The sequence below is a fragment of the Amblyraja radiata genome, chromosome 14, assembly GCF_010909765.2.
Source record: "Amblyraja radiata isolate CabotCenter1 chromosome 14, sAmbRad1.1.pri, whole genome shotgun sequence".
Classification (NCBI taxonomy): Eukaryota; Metazoa; Chordata; class Chondrichthyes; order Rajiformes; family Rajidae; genus Amblyraja; species Amblyraja radiata.
Genome location: NC_045969.1, coordinates 31,026,649 through 31,048,385, shown reverse-complemented (window position 1 = coordinate 31,048,385; position 21,737 = coordinate 31,026,649). Strand labels below are relative to the sequence as shown.

The 21,737-nt window shown below is 44.7% G+C and overlaps 1 protein-coding gene and 1 long non-coding RNA gene across 2 annotated transcripts in view; one reads left to right on the top strand and one right to left on the bottom strand.

Moving 5' to 3' along the window:
• Nucleotides 1-16,809, bottom strand: part of atp1a1 (ATPase Na+/K+ transporting subunit alpha 1) — a 54,135-nt gene extending 37,326 nt beyond the window's left edge. The window contains exon 1 of the mRNA XM_033033002.1: nucleotides 16,604-16,809. Within this exon, the coding sequence (XP_032888893.1) occupies nucleotides 16,604-16,615 (12 nt within the window). The 5' untranslated portion in view covers nucleotides 16,616-16,809. The remainder of the gene's footprint in view (nucleotides 1-16,603) is intronic.
• LOC116980612 lies at nucleotides 14,878-21,032 on the top strand. Its single transcript, XR_004414023.1, has 3 exons — nucleotides 14,878-14,888; nucleotides 16,182-16,184; nucleotides 20,977-21,032. It is a non-coding gene; the product is annotated as an uncharacterized LOC116980612 (long non-coding RNA).
• The last annotated feature ends 705 nt before the right edge of the window (nucleotides 21,033-21,737 follow it).

The following is a 21,737-nucleotide window of genomic DNA, read 5'->3' as shown; positions in this document are numbered from 1 at the left end:
AAAACTCATAACCACTAATGAGATGAAGCATTACACTGTAACCATGTACTGTCTATTCACAGTATCGTGACTAAGTTGGCAGATGACCACTTAATGCAATAAGTATGTCACTCATTGGTCCTAAGTCAGCCCAGCTGCTGCTGATAAGGTTTGAAGCAGCACTCTGCTTTGAATTGTTTTTATTGTAAAGATTTGTTCCTGCTCACTTCACACTCCGCCCTCTATGACGGAGGTCAAGCAGCTCTGGGCATTAAATTCAATGAAACCTAAAAAAGAATTGAGCAGCTTTGAGTCAAACGTGACCTTTCCTTCGGTTACTGTTAAAAGGGATTTAAGTTTATGTCCTGATATCGCCATAAAATGCCAAGTGCAGAGACAAAATAAATTACACTTTACTAGCCTAGGGAACCAACATTTCAACTTTAAATACAAAGGTAAAATCCAGTTTTAAAAAATGGTTTGATTTGCCATAACTTACAAATTATAATATTTTTAGCATTAAAACATGAAAAGGATGTATTGTTTTACATCTCAATAATGAATAATAGTATAAAGTGGTGGAAGTACTCTGTCACACAGCATCTGTGGAAAGAAAAATAATTATCATTTAAGGTTGAAGACTTAACACCTTTTATCTTTGACCTGAACCATTAGCGCTGCTCTTTTTCAGATACAGTCTGACCTGTTAAATGCTTCCAGTATTTTCCATTTCTTATTTCAAATTTCCAGCATCTATAGTATTTAAATTTAAGCAACTCATTGAGGAATATTGTACAAATGTCACTGCAGAATGCAAGCCAGTTACTGTCCACATGCCATTGTAAGTAAAGGTAACATTGTACACGCTTTCCTCTTTCAACAAAATGAACAATTTCTGCTGGCATGATCAATATAATTAATTAATATACAAATAGAATGATAGCCTGTAAATGACTTCCAACTCTTTTCCCTCCACAGATGCAGCCTGATCCACTAGTAACAAGTCACCCAGCCTTAGAAGCACTATTGCCATCATCCATTTCCTGCCATGGGTGGGGCATGCGAGATATCAGGTTAACTTCAGGTCATAATCAACTTCATAGGCAGCTCCAATTTGCAAAGAAAATCACTACGATGATCTACTCTCTCCCTTAATCAACAGGCAAAGGGTGTGTCAAAATTAACCGCACATGACCAGTTGTGAAGAATTAATGTTCTAATTCCTTATGGAATGGAGCAACCTTAGCAATATTAGTCATAAGATCATATGTGATGGGAGCAGAATGAGGCCATTCGGTCCATCAAGTCTCCTCTGCCATTCAATCATGGCTGAGCTACATCTAACCCCATTCTCATGCCTTCTCCCCATAACCCCTGACACCCATATTAATCAAGAATCTATCTATCTCTGCCTTAAAAATATCCATTGACTTAAGGGCCTGTCCCACTCGGCCGTCATTTGCGCCTCATTACGCGTCACATGTAAAATAGGTAATATGTAAAATGACGGCCAAGTGGGACAGGCCCTTTAGTCTCCACAGCCTTCTGTGGCAAAGAATTCCAGATTCACCACCCTCGGACCAAAGAAATTCCTCCTCATCTCTTTCCCAAAGGAACGTTTCTGTTCGAGAACATTCTTGCTTGTAAGCTGTTTGTAGGGTGAAAATGAAAAGCTAGTGCGACTCGGGAGGGATAGTCGCAACAGAGACAGTCCCTCCAAGTCCTTACCTTCCACCCCGACAGTCCTTTTAGGTTAGGCAGAGGTTCATTTGCACCTCATCAACTGTATCCATTGTTCAAGATGTGGACTCTTATACATCGGCGAGACCAAACGCAGACTGGGCGATCGTTTCGTGGAACAGCTTCGCTCAGCCTGCGTGAACCAACCTGATCTCCCGGTTGCTGGACACTTTAATTCCCCTTCCCATTCTGACACAGATCTTTCTGTCCTCGGTCTCCTCCATTGTCAGAGTGAGGCTAAACGCAAATAGGAGGAACAGCATCTCATATTTTGTTTGGGCAGCTTGCAGTCCAGTGGTATGAATATTGATTTCTCTCACTTCAGAAAGGCCCAGCATTTCCAAACAGCTTACAATGGCATGTTTCCTTTATCGTTACGTTTTTGCATATCTTTCATTCATTGTTCTTTATCTCTCCACATCACCGTCTATATCTCTTGTTTCCCTTATCCCTAACCAGTCTGAAGAAGAGTCTCGACCCAAACATCAACCATTCCTTCTCTCCAGAGACGCTGCCTGTCCCGCTGAGTTACTCCAGCTTTTTGTTTCTATCTTTGGTTTAAACCAGCATCTGCAGTTCCTTGTTACATATTAACTGCTTCCTCAGAGTGCACAAAAACAATATGTTTCAAGGTCTAAATACTGCCTTGAATAAAAAAGTACATACAAGGATTCGCCATTCTTATTTGAATATTTTAGCATTTCAACCCCCCCAGGCTATCACACTGCAAATAATATACAGGATACAAATTCAAATTTTAAAATAAAATACTGAGAAATAAAGGTTCCTATCAAAATAACCGACACGTGCTCAAAAGACAAAGGTTGCATGCATTTCCTCCATTGTGTTATGTACAAACCATAGTTTGACCAAAATTTGGGGCAGCAGTGGTAGAGTTGCTGCTTTACCAAGGAGACAGGTTAAATCCTAACTACAAATGTTGTCTTTATGAACTTTGTGCGTTCTTCCTGTGACAGCGAGTTTTCTCCGGGTGCTCCAGTTTCTTCCCATATTTTCCAATGACATGCAGGGTTGTGGGTTAATTGGCTTCTGTATATTGTAATTTGTCCCTAGGGTGTAGGATAGAACTAGTGTACAGGAAATCACTGGTCGGAGCGGACACTGTGGGCCGAAGGGCCAGTTTCCAAGCTGTATCTGTAAAACTAAAGACTGCAAGTATATTTCTCAGTAGTTCAAGAACTAAGTAACAACTTTCAATTTATTTCCTCCATAGACTTGATTGAAGTCATGGCTGATTATCCAAGTATCCTGCCAAGAATGCTCACCCTTCTCAGTTCCCAAAATTGCCACTTGGAAGCAGTCATACAACCAAGCCCTAAATTCGCTTTCCAATTCCTCTGCTCTACCTTCATGGCTCAGTGAATTTATTTGCTCAAATTTCTTTTTGATCACTCCATCCCTCCAGCCTTGTGGGAAGTGTCATCTATCATAGGTTCTTCCTGACGTTTTCTCCCACACTCCTCCTCAAAACCCCACAACCTGAAATCTAAAGTGTCCCGCATCGAAGCGTTACCGACAGGGGCAGAAATCCTGGGGTAGGGGGGGGAGAAAAGAGACAGGGGGGACACACGCTTTGAAAGGTGGGGGACAACCCCCCCCACATGTTTTGTAATCCAGATTTATCAGACGCTTTCTAAGGGCTGAATCGGGCTGTTCGCGGGGCCTTTCAGCGCCCGGCGCAGCTTAAAATCAAACTGCTGCATCGAGGCGATCGAGGCTCCCGATGTTGTTAATGCTGGCCGATTAAAGACGCCCTGAACGGGCCGATTCAAGTCCCACGAATCGGGGCAGACGAAGCTGCTGTTGGTGGAATTCGGAGTCGGTCACCAACCAGGTCAGTTACTGTTCACAGGGCCCACGGCCGAAGTCTCGCGTGTGTGCATGCGGCCGCCAAGAAATTGTGTTCCCCGCATGTTTTGATATCCATTTCCGTGCCTGGTCACCAATCCATGTTCTCCAGAGATGCTGCCTGACCCGTTGAGTTACTCCAGCAATGTGCGCCTTTTTTTGTAAACCTGCATCAGCAAGTCCTTGTTTCTACCCACAACCTTAGCTAAGGCTTTCACAATCCCACACCTCTCAAATCTCCACTTATCATCCTTTGCTACATGGAAAACCTACGTAAATCCAGTTTCTTCTATCTAATCATGTAGATAAAAATTCCTTATCCATTCTGGTAAACTTCCTCTACATCCTCCAACAGCCTTGCTAAAGAGCAGCAGCATGAAATGAGTACTGTGATTGAACCAGAACTTTAAAGCAATAGTGCAATAGGACTTCATTGTTTAAGTTCTCAGTATCTCGATTCATGGAGATATAATACACTTTGCTAAATACTGCTTCTATAGTTCCTGCTACTTTCTAAGATTTATGCAGACATATTGCAATGTATCTTTGTATATGCATGCTTTTTAGAGCCCTGCCTGCTAAAATCAAATGGCACCATCCTCGCTGTTTGCCACGCTCCCAAGTTTGATAAACAGTTTCATAATTGCTGATGTCATTTGTTGGAATACAGTGTAAAATATCAATGGAGTAGAGTCCGAGCACTGATCCATGGAAAATACCAATAACCACCATCCTCCATTCTGAAAAAGAACTATTTGCCTTGACCTGCTGGAATCTGTCCTTTCGCCCAACCCAACAATGGTCCTTCTATTCCACGAGTCTCATATTTTGACAACCATCCGAGTATTTTAGTCAAGTACTTTCTTAAAATTGTGTTCACCAAATTCTACATGGAAACATCCAACTTTGCAATATGTCAGGAAGTACTCAAAAGCCTTCAGTATTTTCAACCCAGCCACATACCTTGGTGCCATTAGTTACTGCCATGCATGCTATAAAATCTTCAGTCATTACTCAAGGATGCTGATACAGGTGCACAACCTTTTATCCGAAGATCCAAATAACGAAAACCTCCGAATAGCGGCCATTTTTTCGGTCCTTGAAGAAAGGTCCTTGAAAACGTTCACCAAGGGCGGCCCGCAGAGGTGACAGCGGAACCTCCGGTCGGTCCTCGAAGAAAGGGGAACTAAATCCCCATTCATAAAAGAGATGGCGAGGCTATAATGCGCGGGAGGGTTAATAATTGACAATATGCTGCTGCCTGCCCGCTGAGTTTAAAAAGTTCCCACGGTAGACTCACGATACACAGTGTATCGTGAGTCTTGCGTGGGAACTTTTTAACTCAGCGGGGCAGGCAGCAGCAGATTTTCGCTCCCTTCAGTTTCACCCCACCTACACCCCTCTGCTTCCCGGCCATGTGTGTGACCCCTTCCCTCCCCTCTCCAGCTCCCCGCCCATTGCACCGGCGTGGGGGCTTTGCACTGTCTTCACGTCGGCGATTGCAGCAGGACCGTGCCAGTCACCGGAGACGTCAGGACCAACGGGACACCGACCCCCAGGCCCACCGCAAGCACGGAGATCCCAGAGACCCACAGCCAGCAGCAGCCCAGCCCCGTTCCAACTCCAGAGGAAAACTGCAAACTGGCCGGAGACGTCAGGACCACCAGAAGCCGTTCCCCGAGCTGCGCCCGCTCATCGGGACACCGACCCCCAGGCCCACTGCAAGCACGGAGAACCCAGAGACCCACAGCCAACAGCAGCCCAGCCCCGCTCCAACTACAGAGGAACCTGGGTTGCGGATGACGGGGCGCAGCTCGGGGCGTCATAGGGGCCCATCGGGGAGCGGGTTCCTGTTGGTCCTGACGTCTCCGGCCACCTGCCATCCTCCGGGAACTGTACCGCCCTTGCAGGAGAGTGGGGTTGTTTGCAGTTGCAGAGGGAGGGGGCAAGGGCGGTACAGTTCCCAGTCTCAGCTCCTGTCCAGGGGGGTGGCCGGAGACGTCAGGACAAACGGGACACCGACCCCCAGGCCCACTGCAAGCACGGAGATCCCAGAGACCTACAGCCAGCAGCAACTCCAGCCCAGCCCCGCTCCAACTCCAGAGGAACACGTAGGGGCAGAAGCTGATGGTGTGCAAGGTACGTCTTGTTCTTGGGGTGGCGGATGAGGGGGCGCAGCTCGGGTTGTGGGCAAACTGCCACTTGTCGCCGTAGCGGCCCATCGGGGAGCGGATTCCTCTGGAGTTGGAGGGGGAGAGGGGTATTGTGCTATTTGATCGCCCCCTGCTACCCCAGGGACAGGGAGACACAGCGGCTTTTTAGACTGGTGGGCAATCACTTCCAAAGTTCTGCCCACACAGTCAGTACACCTCTCCTACACTGCATTTCATACAAACATTTATTCTGCAAGAAAAAACTACACTGAAGACTCAAACTCGCGACCGAGTTTACTGCCGGGATCAAGGCGCAAACTCGCGACCTTGCGGATATGAGCCGAGCACTCTACCACTGAGCCAGCCTTTAAAATCTACGCTAAAAAATTTCCATTCCGAAGACCGACAAATTCTGAATTACGAAAAGTGTCTGGTCCCAAGGCTTTCGGATAAAAGGTTGTGCACCTGTACAATTATGGTTTTAATAAATTCAATGAATATTGCACAGAAAATGACAACAAACACAAGGAACAATATGAAAGAAAATTGTCACTGTTCGATTAATTGACATTTTCCCCCAACTTCATAAGGGTAAAATGTAGGTATGTTGCAAAACGTACCTGAAGGTCGCTGAAAATCTGTCCCAGCCCGTGTGCACGATTTTGGCGCCGTTTAGAGGGGGGGCGGGTTTAAAACACGATTTTCCCTAGGCTGTTCAAATCGAGGTTTTTCAGCCTAGTTAATTATTAACGAAAAATCACTGGAAGATTCCGTTGCTTGAGCTATTATTAGTTTTAAGGGCTTTATTTACCTGTTATAGTAGGTTAAAAATTAACCTCTAAACCCACGATCGCCGACAACGGGCCGGATCTCATACAGGGGAAAACGGAAGGTAGGCTGTTTATTTTTACGTTAAAAAGGGCTTCTTAAGATCCCTTTATACAAAGTTTAATGTTGTGAGTAGCTAATTTGGGGCCCATTATATCCTGCAGTATTTTTCTGGGCATTTGAGGGCACAAATCTACCACAATGTGAACGTTCTAAACCAGCGCGTTCACAGGATCCCACTGGAAAGCTGATTTAAATGGACATTAATTTACAGCAATTGAACACTAAATTCCTTCCATTTGGCCTATAAATTAATGTAAATGAGATTTAAAAATCATGTTTTATTGTGAATTATTTGTGAATATTATTTGGACACTTAGACTATTTAAAAATGTTAATCATTTATTAAGAAATGGATAGATGTTTAGATCTAGTAATTGAAGTTTGGAATTAGCTACAATTGGGTAACTAACTAATTATATGCTTTAATTTCAGGTCATCCAAGTAAGATTATTTTATATTTGTTTCAGAATGCTTCAATCTATGATAACTGAAAACTTCATTCAGTTCTCTTAATTTTTAAGAAAGTTATGGGCTTTTGACTGTCCACGATCACAGCTTTTTTGTTATGTCCATAGAAAATCAATAGGGAACAAGATGCTAATTTCCGAGTATGAAAATGGCCATAACTTTTTAAATATTTGAGATATTAAAGTGAATTAGATGTCAAATTAAACTTCTTTTTATGCTTTATCTGATGGGATAAATTGCAGACTTGATTTTTAAAATCTCAAAATGTTGTAACATTGCTATAAAATGGCACTTTCTGGCAGATCTATACTGGGCCTCATTATGACTGTACTGGGAAGCAAGCATGTTGTATGTTTAATAACAGGAAGCGACAGAGAAAAAAATTAAATGAAATCTAGGGAAGATAAGCCTTCAATATATAAGAAAGTTCTAGGTCATTCACTTTGCCAATAGATAAAATGGCGTTTCCTTATCTCAGAATGAAAGAAAACAAAGGGTGGACATGGCATAAAGCACAAAATTGATCAGAACACTGCCCATTATCTAAAGAAAATTATGGATCACATGCAAATAAATTGTACTTGCTCAGACTCAATCTGAAGTACTGTAATTTAGTTATGGCACTATTAACCTTGGACAGGCACAGGGAAAACTAATTTGAACGACGCCAATGTTTAAAAGGATTAAATTGATGAGTGGCATGAACTTTGCTTAGATTACCCCACCATTGGATGGTAAAATAATTAAACCAAGGCAGATAAAACAATAGACTAACATGTTTAAATGGAACAGGTAGACACAAAACGCTGGAGTAACTCAGCGGAACAGGCAGCATCTCGGGAGAGAATGAATGGGTGACGTTTCGGGTCGAGACCATTCTTCAGACTGATATCGGGGAGCGGGCGGGACAGAGATAGAATGTAGTCGGAGACAGTAAGACTGGTGGGAGAACTGGGAAGGGGGAGGGGATGGAGAGAGAGGGAAAGCAAGGGCTATTTGAAGTTAGAGAAGTCAATGTTCATACCGCTGGGGTGTAAGCTACCCAAGCGAAATATGAAGCGCAGTTCCTCCAATTTACACTGGGCCTCACTCTGACAATGGAGGAGGCCCAAGACAGGATGGTCAGATTGGGAATGGGAGGGGGAGTTAAAGTGCTGAGCAGCCGGGAGATCAGGTCGGTTAAGGCGGACAGAGCGGAGGTGTTCAGCGAAACGATTGCTGAGCATGCACTTGGTCTCACTGATGAACAGAAGTTGACACCTAGAACAGCAGATGAGGTTGGAGGAGGTGCAAGTGAACCTCTGCCTCACCTGAAAAGACTCAGGGTCCTTGTATGGTCGAGGGAGGAGGTAAAGGGACAGGTGTTGCATCTCCTGCGGTTGCAGGATAAAGAACCTGGGGAGGGGGTGGTTTGGGTGGGAGGGAACAAGTTGACCAGGGAGTTGGAGGGAACGGTCTCTGCGGAAAGCAGAAAGGAGTGATGGGAAGATGTGGCCAGTAGTGGGATCCTGTTGGAAGTGGCGAAAGTGTTGAAGCATATATGCTGTACGCTTCAGTTTCACCCCACCTACACCCCTCTGCTTCCCGGCCATGTGTGTGACCCCTTCCCTCCCCTCTGCACCGGCGCGGGGGCTTTGCACTGTCTTCAAGTCGGCGATTGCAGCAGGACCGTGCCAGTCACCGGAGACGTCAGGACCAACAGGACACCGACCCCCAGGCCCACTGAAAGCACAGAGATCCCAGAGACCCACAGCCAGCAGCAGCCCAGCCCCGTTCCAACTCCAGAGGAAAACTGCAAACTGGCCGGAGACGTCAGGACCACCAGAAGCCGTTCCCCGAGCTGCGCCCCCTCATCGGGACACCGACCCCCAGGCCCACTGCAAGCACGGAGATCCCAGAGACCCACAGCCAACAGCAGCCCAGCCCCGCTCCAACTACAGAGGAACCTGGGTTGCGGATGACGGGGCGCAGCTCGGGGCGTCGTAGGGGCCCATCGGGGAGCGGATTCCTGTTGGTCTTGACGTCTCCGGCCACCTGCCATCCTCCGGGAACTGTACCGCCCTTGCAGGAGAGTGGGGTTGTCAGGACCAACGGGACACCGACCCCCAGGCCCACTGCAAGCACGGAGATCCCAGAGACCCACAGCCAGCAGCAACTCCAGCCCAGCCCCGCTCCAACTCCAGAGGAACACGTAGGGGCAGAAGCTGATGGTGTGCAAGGTACGTCTTGTTCTTGGGGTGGCGGATGAGGGGGCGCAGCTCAGGCTGTGGGCAAACTGCCACTTGTCGCCGTAGCGGCCCATCGGGGAGCGGATTCCTCTGGAGGGGGAGGGGGGTATTGTGCTGTTTGATCGCCCCCTGCTATCCCAGGGACAGGGAGACACAGCGGCTTTTTAGACTGGTGGGCAATCACTTCCAAAGTTCTGCCCACACAGTCAGTACACCTCTCCTACACTACACCTCTCCTACACTGCATTTCATACAAACATTTATTTTGCAAGAAAAAACTACATTGAAGACTCAAACTCGCGACCGAGTTTACTGCCGGGATCAAGGCGCAAACTCGCGACCTTGCGGATATGAGCCGAGCACTCTACCACTGAGCCAGCCATTAAAATCTACGCTAAAAAAAATCCTTTCCGAAGACCGACAAATTCTGAATTACGAAAAGTGTCTGGTCCCAAGGCTTTCGGATAAAAGGTTGTGCACCTGTATATGCTTTAATGCTTTATATGGAACGGTGTCTGCAGGGTAATTAGAGTGGAATCCAAAAATCAAAACAAGACTATTACATACTGAAAAGCTGCAGCGTGTTTTTTTGTGTAAACATACCATAGGTCTGTAATACCTCACTCTAGAAAGTTACAAATAGTGGCAACTATTTTATTTTCTCCAAAAAATAATCAAAGAATCAGATGCAAAAGCAATTGGATTAAACGTCATTTGATATCAGCAGATGATAAACTTGGTCACAGAATAACCAGCTGCCTCCTACAAATCTATATTGCAGTGTGCTTAGTATGGAGACAAAATAAAATTTGATCTATTAAGGAATGCATTGCACTGGCACAACCTTCAATTTTGCAGTGCAATAGCATTAATTTTAAACATTTTATTTTGTCCCCTCAGTTTTCAGTTACATCCCACTACATTTCATACTTTGGCAGCCTCTGAATCGAGAACAGGTTTTAAGTTTAAAATTGCTGGAAATTCCTCTTTGCTCTATCTTTTGTACCCACGTTTGAACTGATTGCATCCATGTACATTTGAATAACATGCAAAACAAAGCTTTTCACTGTATCTCAGTCCATGTGACAATAATAAACCTAAACCTAAAACAGACATAGAAACAAAGAATTGCAAATGCTAGTTAATACCAAAAATAGACACAAAGTGTTTGGGTTCTGACCCGAGACATCATTTATCCTTTTTCTCCCGAGATGTAGCCTGACTCACTGAGTTACTCCAACACATTGTGTCTATCTTTGATCTAAAACTGAGATGGTTACCTGAAAAAATAGCACGGGGGAAACCAGCTTTGGACGCAAAGCCTTGAGCAATCTGAAACTCCATTACTTCCCCATATCTTGGCTCCAATCTCCTTGCAATAAAGGTAAATGCACAATATTTCTTCCTTATTCCTCACTGCACCTGCCTGCTTTCCTTTTATAATCATGCAGAGGGACATCAAGATACCTGTGCTCTTTTCATTTGCAACATATATTTTGGTAATAGGGGGGTTGCACGCAAGGTCACTGGGTCATAGGGCTTGACGCACGGAGCCGCTCAATCCATCTGGAGGACATCGCAGCTTCCGGTATATGTTGTTAATACACGAAACGCGTACTTTCCTGTTAAAAACCGCCAAAATGGTGAATTTCTGCGCTGTAAAAAATTGTGGAAGCCGGGGTAAGCGTGAGAGACATGTACCCAACTTCAGAATTCCAAAAGTGAAGCAAAATGAAGGTAAAGAGAAGCGAGAGCTGAAGGGATAACAACAGCTAAAGTGCTTGGCGAACATTGGCCGTGCAGATATCGAAATTGAAAATATTGTGAATTATCGCGTTTGCTCTGTATCATCAAGGCATTATTTGTGTTTTTTCTTGATTCCTTTGGTATCTAAAAAGTCTCAGAAGTGATAAATCTGGCTGTAAAATTTTAAAATCGCATATGGTTCTGAAGTGGGTTTTTACATAAAAAAGAAAATGCTTCTGAAGCTAAATTTATCATTAAAAAAATCTCCACTTACGAGTGGTGTGCGGAAAAGTAAGTCTATCATTATGCTATTGAGATGTATATTTTGGCAAATAATGAAATGGCCTGACAGCTTAAACACCCACTCCCTATTAATATGATATTGTCAATTTGCTGAGGTTGATTATGTCCAATTAACAGCTAACAATTATGCCATTACTTGGCTTGCATCTGAGTAAAATGTAATTCAAAACCCACGTATGGTTTGCGATTTTTTTTTTTAATGATAAATTTTGCTTCAGAAGAGTTTTCTTTTTGTATGTAAAAACCCACTTGAGAACTATGGGCGATTTTAAAATTTTACAGCCAGATTTATCACTTCTGAAACTTTTTAGATGCCAAAGGAAGTATGCCTATAGTCCGCCTTTCGGTTTCTCTTCCCAAAGTATACCAAAGTATGGGTCTGCTCCCCCAACGTGTGGTTGCGGGGGAGGGGGCTGCATGCAGCGTCACACACTACCCACCCCCCCCCCCCGCACACACGCTAACTACCCCCTTGATGTTATATTAATATTATTAATTTGCACCTTTTACCCCATAACCGCCCTATCCACTGACGCATAGCCCCCAACTCGCAGGCGCGTCTAGAGAGGGAGGGGGGTGGTAGAGAGTGAGAGCAGAGAGAGAATGGGGAGAGGCAAAGAGAAAGGGGCAGAGACAGAAGGGCAAGAGACAGAGGGAGAGGTGAGGAGGGCATTGTGACGTCAGCAGCTGGTGAGCGCCGTTTATATTTAAAAAATTGAGTTTTGTGATCAATTTTATTCAAAATCTGGGGAAATAATTGACCAAGGAGTGGATTTCTGAACTCGTAAGATAAATTCCTACCGAAATTGTAAAAATCTCCGCGTTTTTGCGTCTGGTTTTCGAGGAGATACGTAGCAAAGGCAAAATTCTGTACACCCACACAGAGTTTTAAAAGTATATAGATGACCTTGCACGTTCCAACATTAAAGTTCACTTGCAATTCACATACTTCTCTACAACCTGCTTGAGTCCAAATATCCCCAGCACAACATGCTCTCCCATGTGTCTTTGTCTACCTGGGGTTCCAGATACTTGTGTAATTACAAGTGATGACACTCATACCAAAATTAGCAAAAACATTAGATTTGTTGGAATTAAACATGGAATTTTCTGAAGTAATCCAAAAGTCAAACATATTTGGAAAAAGGGTATTCTCCTTCACACTGGCAATTGTGCTATGCAATTGTCTTCTTCCATATTAACAAATATATTCTTGGAGGGTGATAGTGAGTTTCATTCTCATGTACTTCACTAGCTATTAATTGAACTAATTTTTTTTACCATTTCTGTAACCACTTCCAGATGCAGCAAATACAATTTTCCACCAGGTAAAGAAGTCTTTCTTCAATTTTCCTCTTGGATTTAAAGTCATAGTCATTGGGCCTACCGAGTCAACTGTTGCAGAGCAACCCAAACAGTCACAATCTCACAGTCCATTTATTTCCAGCAGGTACCAATTTAAATCCCTCCTACTCCTACTACAGAGATTCTAATTTACGTTCTCTGTTCTAGTCTCAAAATTACAATAATTGCTCAAAATACTCATCAAATTGATTCTACTTTTTTTGCATCATCACCAAATCCTTTGAAACCATTTCAAAATATGGAGTTCAGAGAATCTCTTTGTAGTAGTCCATTGGACATCAAACTAGTTTCAATGGTACTTTGTTGTCAGATGTACCTAGGTAAAATGAAATTCCTTTTTTGCATAGTCCAGGAAAAAAAATCAGCTATACATAGGTACCATCACTCTCAGGTACACGAGTAAAAACCGTAGGTTGCACTGAAGCAGTGCGTAAGAGTTACCATGTTTCGAGTGCCATCTTTTAACCTTGAAGTTCAAAGTTATTTAAAAATATCAGAGTCTTAACTTGACCACAAAGGCCCTTTGTCCTGGCGACGGAACTGGGTCGGGGTTGCAGGATCTGCCTGGCAAGGCGATATTGTTAATTCAGATTTAACATGCCTCCTCTACCTTTTAGTTCAAGTGAGTTTATTGTCATGTGTCCCTGATAGTACTATGAAATTCTTGCTTTGCTTCAGCACAACAGAACATAGTAGGCATTGACTACAAAACAGACGAGTGTGTCCATATCTATATTACTAAAACTCTGTTCTTGACCGGTTTTGGCGATCTGTGCTGCGATTTCCGAGAGAACACCGCCACATACGGCCGTCATTTTTGGCCACCTCGCTCAGAGCCCCCCCCCCCCGCCGTATGTGTGCAGAGGATTTTTGCCGTAGATGAAATATGACAGAGATATTAATGATTTTACAAAATTCCCCATTCTCTCTGCTGCCCCTGCTGGCGGCAGGGGGGAGGGACTATAAAATCAGGAAGTGGTGTGCCTCAATTAGTCTGCAAGCTGGAGGAAGGCAGAGGGTCACGTTTCTCTGAGCTGTGAATAAAACTGAACAAATGTCCACACAACTATGATTAAGTACCCTTAATGTGGTTTGAAAATGAAAATATGGTTAAAGTAAAAAAGCACTGCCTGCAAATGGTTGTTTGGGTTGAAATAAATAGGCACTCTCTCTCTCCCCTCCTCTCCCCCCCCCCCCCCCTCCCCCCCCCCCTCACTCCCCCCCCCCCCCCCCCCACCCTCCTCCCCTCCACACCCCCCTTCCCTCCACCCTCCCTGCTCCCCTCCCTCCCCCCCCCCCCCTTCCCCCCTCATCTCCCCCTCTCCTCCCCCTCCCCTCTCCTCCTCTTCCCTCCTCCCTCAACCCCCCCCCCCTCCACAACCCCTACCCTCCCCCCTCCCCCCCCCTCCCCTGCTCCCCACCCTCCCCTCCCTCCCCCCCCTCTCTCCTCCCTCCCCCTCCTCTCTCCCCTAAACCCACCCCTCTCTCCCCCCCATCACCCACCCACCCTCCTCTTCTCCTCCTCCCCAACCTTCCTCTACCCTCTTGTGTTTGTCTCTGCCCCTTCTCTCTCTGCCCTCACTCTCGTCCCCCCGCCCCCCCCCCCCCCCCTCTCTAGATGTGACTGCAAGTTGGGGGCTATGCGTCAGTAGATACGGTGGTTATGGAGTAAAAGGAGCAAATTAATAATATTAATATTATATCAAGGGGGGTAATTAGCGTGAGTGCGCGGGGGGGGGAGATAGTTAGTGTGTGTGATGCTGCATGCCGCCTCCCCCCCCACAACCGCACGTTGGGGGAACAGACCCAACGGGTCTGCACTTGGTCTAGTACCATTATATAAATATATATATACACACATGAATAAATAAACTGATAAAGTGCAAATAACAGATAATGGGCTATTAATGTTCATAGTTTTGCCCGAGCCAAGTTTAATAGCCTGATGGCTATGGGGAAGTAGCTATTCCTGAACCTGGTCGTTGCAGTCTTCAGGCTCCTGTACCTTCTACCTGAAGGTAGCAGGGAGATGAGTGTGTGGCCAGGATGGTGTGGTTACTTGATGATACTGCCAGCCTTTTTGAGGCAGCGACTGCAATAGATCCCCTCGATGGAAGGGAGGTCAGAGCCGATGATGGACTGGGCAGTGTTTACTACTTTTTGTAGTCTTTTCCTCTCCAGGGTGCTCAAGTTGAATTTAATTCTAAGCTTCTAGATATCCTAATTCTCCAGTTTTTCTTTCTTTCTTTTTTTTTTTAAAGGCTTTATCACCTGTAACGTTCTTGCACAAGGCAACGGCTGCAAGTACAACTCCCGCAATATCCTTTTGAGCACAGTCTCAGCTGCAACTTCAATGCTGTGTTGTCATTTCAAATAAAATCTAAAACCAAATAAGTCTATTCTGGCTTCCAAGGTGGCCTGATCATATTATTTTAAAGAACAGCAAAAAATACATTTGAAGAACTGGTCATTTATCATCTGCTAACTAAAAAGAAATTGCTCTTAAGTGTTAGTTATGACAATCATTTACAATGCAGTTCTCCAAGTGACCGTTACTTTTTGAGTTGCCTTGCCTAGGGCTGAGATCAACATTAACAATGCAGAGTTAAGATCAACAATTTTTTAACAAGTCAGAGCTGAGAGCAACAACTTTATCACCCATTGGGAAAGGCAAGCAAAACCTCAAAAATTATCACCCAAAGGGATCCTATCAATCTGTAACTGTTCAGGGCTGAGAACAAGAATTTTATGAATTCAGAGTTGAGATCAACAAATTTACCACCTGTTGGCAGATAAAGTCTGGTGAAACCAATGAAGAAATATCACCCAAAGTGGCTCTATCAATCTATTGACTGTGCAAGGCTGAGATTAACAACTCGGAGCAACAACTTTACCTGTTGCAAGAGAAAAACTAGTGTTACACCTCAAGACTTATCACTCTTAGGGGCCCTATCGATCTATTGACCGTTTAGGGCAGAGATCAACAAACTTTAACACTAACAGAACTAAGATCAACAACTTTATCATTAACTGAGATCAACAATGATATCACTTGTTGGGAGAGAAAGACTAGTGGAACCCCTCAAAAAACAACAGCCAAAAGGGCCCTATCAATCCATTGATTGCACAGGGCTGAGATAAGCAACTTTAACACCAACTCAGAGCTGAGATCAAGAATGTTATCACTTTCGATGAGATAAAGACTAGCAAAATCCCTCAAAAAAATATCCTATCAATCTATTGATTGTTTAGGGCCGAGATCAGCAACCTTATCATCTCAGAACCGAGATCAACAACTTTATCACTTGTTGGGAAATAAAGATTAGTGAAACCGTTCAAAAAATATCACCCAAAGTTGCTCTATTGACTGTTCAGAGCCAAGATCAGTAACTTTAGCAACTCAGAGCTGAGATCAACAACTTCATCACCTGTTGGGAAGAAAGTGACGAACCCTTCCCCCCACAAAAAAAACATCACCCAAAGGGTGTCGGGCACCTCCAGCTCCGCGGGGTGAGAGGAAGCATTGGCGGCTGTTCCAAGATGTTTGTTGGGTGAGGATTTGTTTAATGGGCGCGGGGCCCTCGCGAGCAGCCCGGAGCAGTTGCGGGTGAAGGGCAACTGTAGTGGGTGAAGGGCAACTGTAGTGGGTGAAGGGCAACTGTAGAGGGTGAAGGGCAACTGTAGAGGGTGAAGGGCAACTGTAGAGGGTGAAGGGCAACTGTAGAGGGTGAAGGGCAACTGTTGCGGGTGAAGGGCAACTGTTGCGGGTGAAGGGCAACTGATGAGGGGCGGCCTGGGGCCCGGCGGGGCCTGCGTCTCCCGTCTCCCCCCTCCCTCCCTCCATCCATCGCCTTCACTTACCCCGCGCCCCATTTTGTTTTCCTTTCTCTTCCTTTCCGAGGGCGGCCGGATTTATAAATAAAAACGTTTTTTTTTTTTAAACTAAAAGCGACTGAGGTGAAGCGGTTTGCGCATCCACCCTCCTGCTGTCACACGTGGACGGTAAAAGGTTCTTCAGCGCCGCTACCGTCGCTGCCACCGACGCCGGAACCGGATGAAAAAAGTGGAGAGAACGCCGCCCGCCGGCTCTTAAGTAACCTCGCCCCGCCCCGTCCCGCCCACCCCCGCCGCCGCGACCAATTACAAGGCCGTATCCGCCTACCAACCATAACGATGGACGGGCCATTTGTCCAATCACGTCTCGTCTTTGTGGCGGCGGGGCGGGGCGATGGTGGGCACCTGTATCATCGGGAGGTGGTCACTCCACTGGGGATGACAATCCCATTGCATTGATATATAATTGAAGGTAGGGAGACTGTATATTAAGGGTTTATTTAACTCTTAATACATTCTAAATTCTTAATAGACCATCTAATAATAATTCTTAAAACCCTAAATTTCTAATGTATTAAGAAATAAATACATATAAATATAAATTCTTAATGTATATTAAGTTTCCCTGGAGAATTTATAGCTGATGTTTTAGCTTGGACCTCTTCTTCAGATACCAACTAAACAGTTTTCTTCAGTTACCAACTAAACACCCGCTGAGTTTCTCCAGCATTTTTGTCTACCTTCGATTTTCCAGCATCTGCAGTTTCTTCTTAAACAACTAAACAGTTTAGTTTTGTTTAATGACACGGAATGAAAAGAGGACCTTTGGCCCATCGAGTCCACACCAACCATCGACATGTTACTATCAACATGGGTAGGTGACATCTCGGGTCAGAGCCTTTCTTGGGACCCTTACTAAACTTAGTTTAGTTTTGTTTAGTGATACAGCCTGAAAACTGGTCCTTCCGCCTTCTGAGTTAACTCCAAGAACTATCAGTCACCCGTTCACATTAGTGCTGTTATCCCACGTTCTCATCCTCTCCCTACACAGTACAGGGGAAATTTACAGAGGCCAATTAACCTTCAAACATGCACGTCTTTGGGATGTGGAAGGAAACTCGGAGAAAACCCACACAGTCACAGGGAGAATGTGCAAACTCCACACAGCACCCGAGATCAGGATAGAACCCTGGTCGCTGGCACTGTGAGGCACCGGCTCTACCAGCTGCAATTATGCAAATGTAGAATGTACACTCTATTCTAAGAATGCTTGAAGAATATTGTTTTGTGTATTTCTTTTTTAATCCCAAATAATATGTTTATTTTTTAAATATAAAAATTAATCACTGATGAAAAAATACTTTTTTCACTGAGGCATCAGGATTTTCCTGAGGTAGTTTGGCTCACTTTAGAAAAGTCGCAATGTATTTCAGTGGCTTTAAACCAGGCTGCAGAGCATAAGACAACTGTTGCACTCATTGGAATCCCAAAATACTGATAAAAAAGCCCAAATGTTCAAATATGTGGCTATGTGTCATAGCCATATCTTCATGGGAGTTTACAGTAAACTATTGGGTCATGCAGAAAAAGCTGGTGCCAATTTACAGTGTAGACTGAGGCTTCTTAATTCATTCTGCAGTTAAGTAGAAACAAGGAACTGCAGATGCTTGTTTACGAAAAAAGATGTAAAGTGCTGGCGCAACTCAGCAGGTCAGGTGAATCTCTCGAGTTAGAATCACAGTCCCAACCCGAAACATCACCTATTCATGTCCTCCACAGATGCTGCCTGATATGCTGAGTGACTCCAGCATTTTGTGTCTATCTAAATTAGTCCCATTTGGCTCCTTCACTTGCCTGCAAATATACCTCCCTAAGAGGTTTATTTAACTTAGTTAATCCTGTAATTAAGTAGATTATTATTCATAATAGAAAATAATTGAAAGATACAGTGTGGAAAAGGATCTTTCGGCCCACCGGGTTAATCATTGATCACCCATTCACACGTGTTCTACGTTATCCCACTTTTACATCCACTCCCTAAACACTAGGGACAATTTACAGAAGCCAATTAACCTACAAACCACACATCTTTGTGATGTAGGAGGAAATTGGAGCATCTGGAAGAAACCCACCTGGTCACAGGAAGAATGTGCAAACACCACACAGACAGCACCCGAGGTCAGGATCGAACCTGGTCTCTGGTGCAGTGAGGCAGTGGCTCTATCAACAGTGCTACCCTGCATCCCAAAAGTGTTATACATAGTACACGTGCATAAATATTATAATATATCTATAGATGCACTATACAAAAAGAAGTATTTTTGATAGACACAAAATGCTGGAGTAACTCAGCGGATCAGGCAGCATCTCTGGTGAAAAGGAATAGCTGTTGTTTCGGGTTGAGACCCTTCCTTGGTATTTTTGGATTGAGAAGCCAAAATGCCTCAATCCAATTGTTAACAAAAGTTTTGAAGTTAAACATTTATGGTAATTTTCCCAGACCTTGGACAATACAATTCAGTGTGAGTCAGGAAGTAAAATGTGTTTTTCCAATGCCAGTGGGACGATTCAAAATTCTTATGGGAATGATTGGCTTTGTTCGCCCTCTGCTGGTTTTGTTAATGATTTAACAGCAATTGTGCTATCAGCTCAGTCAGACCTACACCTGCGGATTTAGGCACAAAATGCTGGTGTAACTCAGCGGGTCAGCAAACATCTCTGGAGAAAAGGTATAGGTGACGTTTTGGGTTGAGACCCTTCTTCAGACTATTTAGTTCATAAGACATAGGAGCAGAATTAGGCCATTCGACCTGCTTCGCCATTCAATAATGGCTGATCTATCTTTCCCACTCAACCCCATTCTCCTGCCTTCTCCCCATAACCTTTGACACCCTTACTAATCAAAAACCCGCCAATGGCTTGGTCTCCACAGCTGTCTGTGGCAATTAATTCTACACATTCGCCACCCTCTCACCAAAGAAATTCCTCCTCATTTCCTTTCTAAAGGTATGTTCTTTTATTCTGAGGCTGTGCCCTCTGGTGCTAGAGTCTTCCACTATTGGAAACATCCTCTCTACATCCACTCCATCTCGGTGGCGCATACAATGGGGGATGCTCTCTGATCTAAGTTTGCATAAGATCATATAATTAAATAAAACCATTTATTACCTAATACTTTAATGATTTTTTATTAGGTTGCTGCCTGATGTGCACATTTCCATCAATTCTCCTGAAGGTAGGAGAATGGGGTTGAGAGGGAAAAATAGAACAGCTATGGTTGAATGGCGGAGTAGATGGGCCGAATGGCCTAATTCTGCTCCTATGCCTTATGAACTTATGAACTACACCAAACAAAAAATGCTGGAGTTCAGAGTCTGAGCTCCAAGTCAATGTCAGTTCATTCACCCGATGTATAGGAGATGGGACTTCTGCTCAACATCTGCAAGGTTTCAGGTATTTACTAACCTGTTGAAATTCTTTGCCAGCTTCCAGAGCAACCAAAGCTGTTGGTTGTCCGAAGAAAAGGCTGTTTGAAGATCAAAACCTCAAAATAGGCATGAAACTATCAGTGAAAAAAGAGACACAGTGTGCTGGAGTAACTCAGTGGGTCAGGCAGCATCGCTGGAGAAAATGGATAGGCGACTTTCAGATCGTGATCCTTCTTCAGGCTCGGTCCATGAGGTGGTTTAGGGTTGTGCAGGTTGGTTTTAGAAGGACAGTGTGCCGCAGTGGCGCAACTGGTAGAGTTGCTGCCTTACAGCGCCAGAGATCTGGGTTCGATCCTGACTATGGTTGCTGTCTGTATGGAGTTTGTATGTTCTCCCTGTGAATACATGGGTTTTCTCCAGGAGCTCTGGTTTCCTCCCACACTCCAAAAACATGCAGGTTTGTAGGTTAATTGGTTTCTGTAAATTGTCCCTAGTGTGTTGGAGAGAAGTGGTGTGCGGGGATTGCTGGTCGGCATGGACACGGTGTGCCAAAGGGCTTGTTTCTAAGCTGTATCTCCAAACTAAAAACTAAAAAATGTAGGAAGGAACTGCAGAGGCTGGTTTACACCAAAGATAGACACAAAATGCTGGAGTAACTCAGCGGGACAGGCAGCATCTCTGCATTGAATGAATGGGTAACGTTTCTTCAGACTCAGTTTCAGATTCAGTCTGAAGAAGGATCTCGACCTGAAATGTCACCCATTCCTTCTATCCAGAGGTGCTACCTGTTCTGCTGAGTTGCTAATCTGAGTTGCTGAATCTGGTGGTGTGGGTCTCCAGGCTTCTGTACCTCCTGCCTGATGGTAACAGTGAGAAGAGGGCACGGCTGGGATGGTGGGGATGGTGATAAGTGCAGCACCTGGTGTAGATGCTTTAGATGGTGGGGAGGGCTGTGCCCGTAATCTGGCTGAGTCCACCATTCCCTGCAACCTCTTGAGTTCCTGTGCGTTGGAATTGCCGTACCAGGCCGTGATGCAACCAGTAAGGATAATTTCTACGGTGCATCTGTGGATGTTTGCCGGAGTATTTGTCGGAGTTTAGTTTAATTTAGTTTATTGTCACGTATACTGAGGTACAGTGAAAAGCTTTTGTCACGTGCTAACCAGTCATGGATAGACTATACATCATACAATCGAGCCATCCAGTGTGTTCAGATACAGGATAAAGGGAATAACGTTTAGCACCAGATAATGTCCAGCAAAGTCTGATTAAAGATAGTCCAAGGGTTTCCAGTGAGGTAGATGGGAGGTCAGGACCACTCTCTAGTTGGTTATAGGATGATTCAGTTACTGAATCTGGTGGTGTGGTGTGGGTCTCCAGGCTCTGGGAAGGGAAGAAACTGTCCCTGAATCTGGAGGTGTGAGTATTCACACTTCTGTACCTTGTGGAGGATGGGAGAGGGAAGAAGAGGGAGTGACCGGGGTAAGACTTTTCATTGATTATGCCGATTATGACCTTGCCCAGGCAACGCAATGTCAATGGAAGGGAGGCTGCTTTGTGTGATGGTCTGTGCTGGGTCCACAATTCTCTGCAATTTCTTGCGGTCTTGGATGGAGCTGTTCCCAAACCATGCTGTAATGCATCCCGATAAAATGCTTTCTATGGCACATCTGTGAAAGTTGGTGGGAATTGTTGGGGATATGCCGAACTTCCTAAGCCTTCTAGGGAAGCAG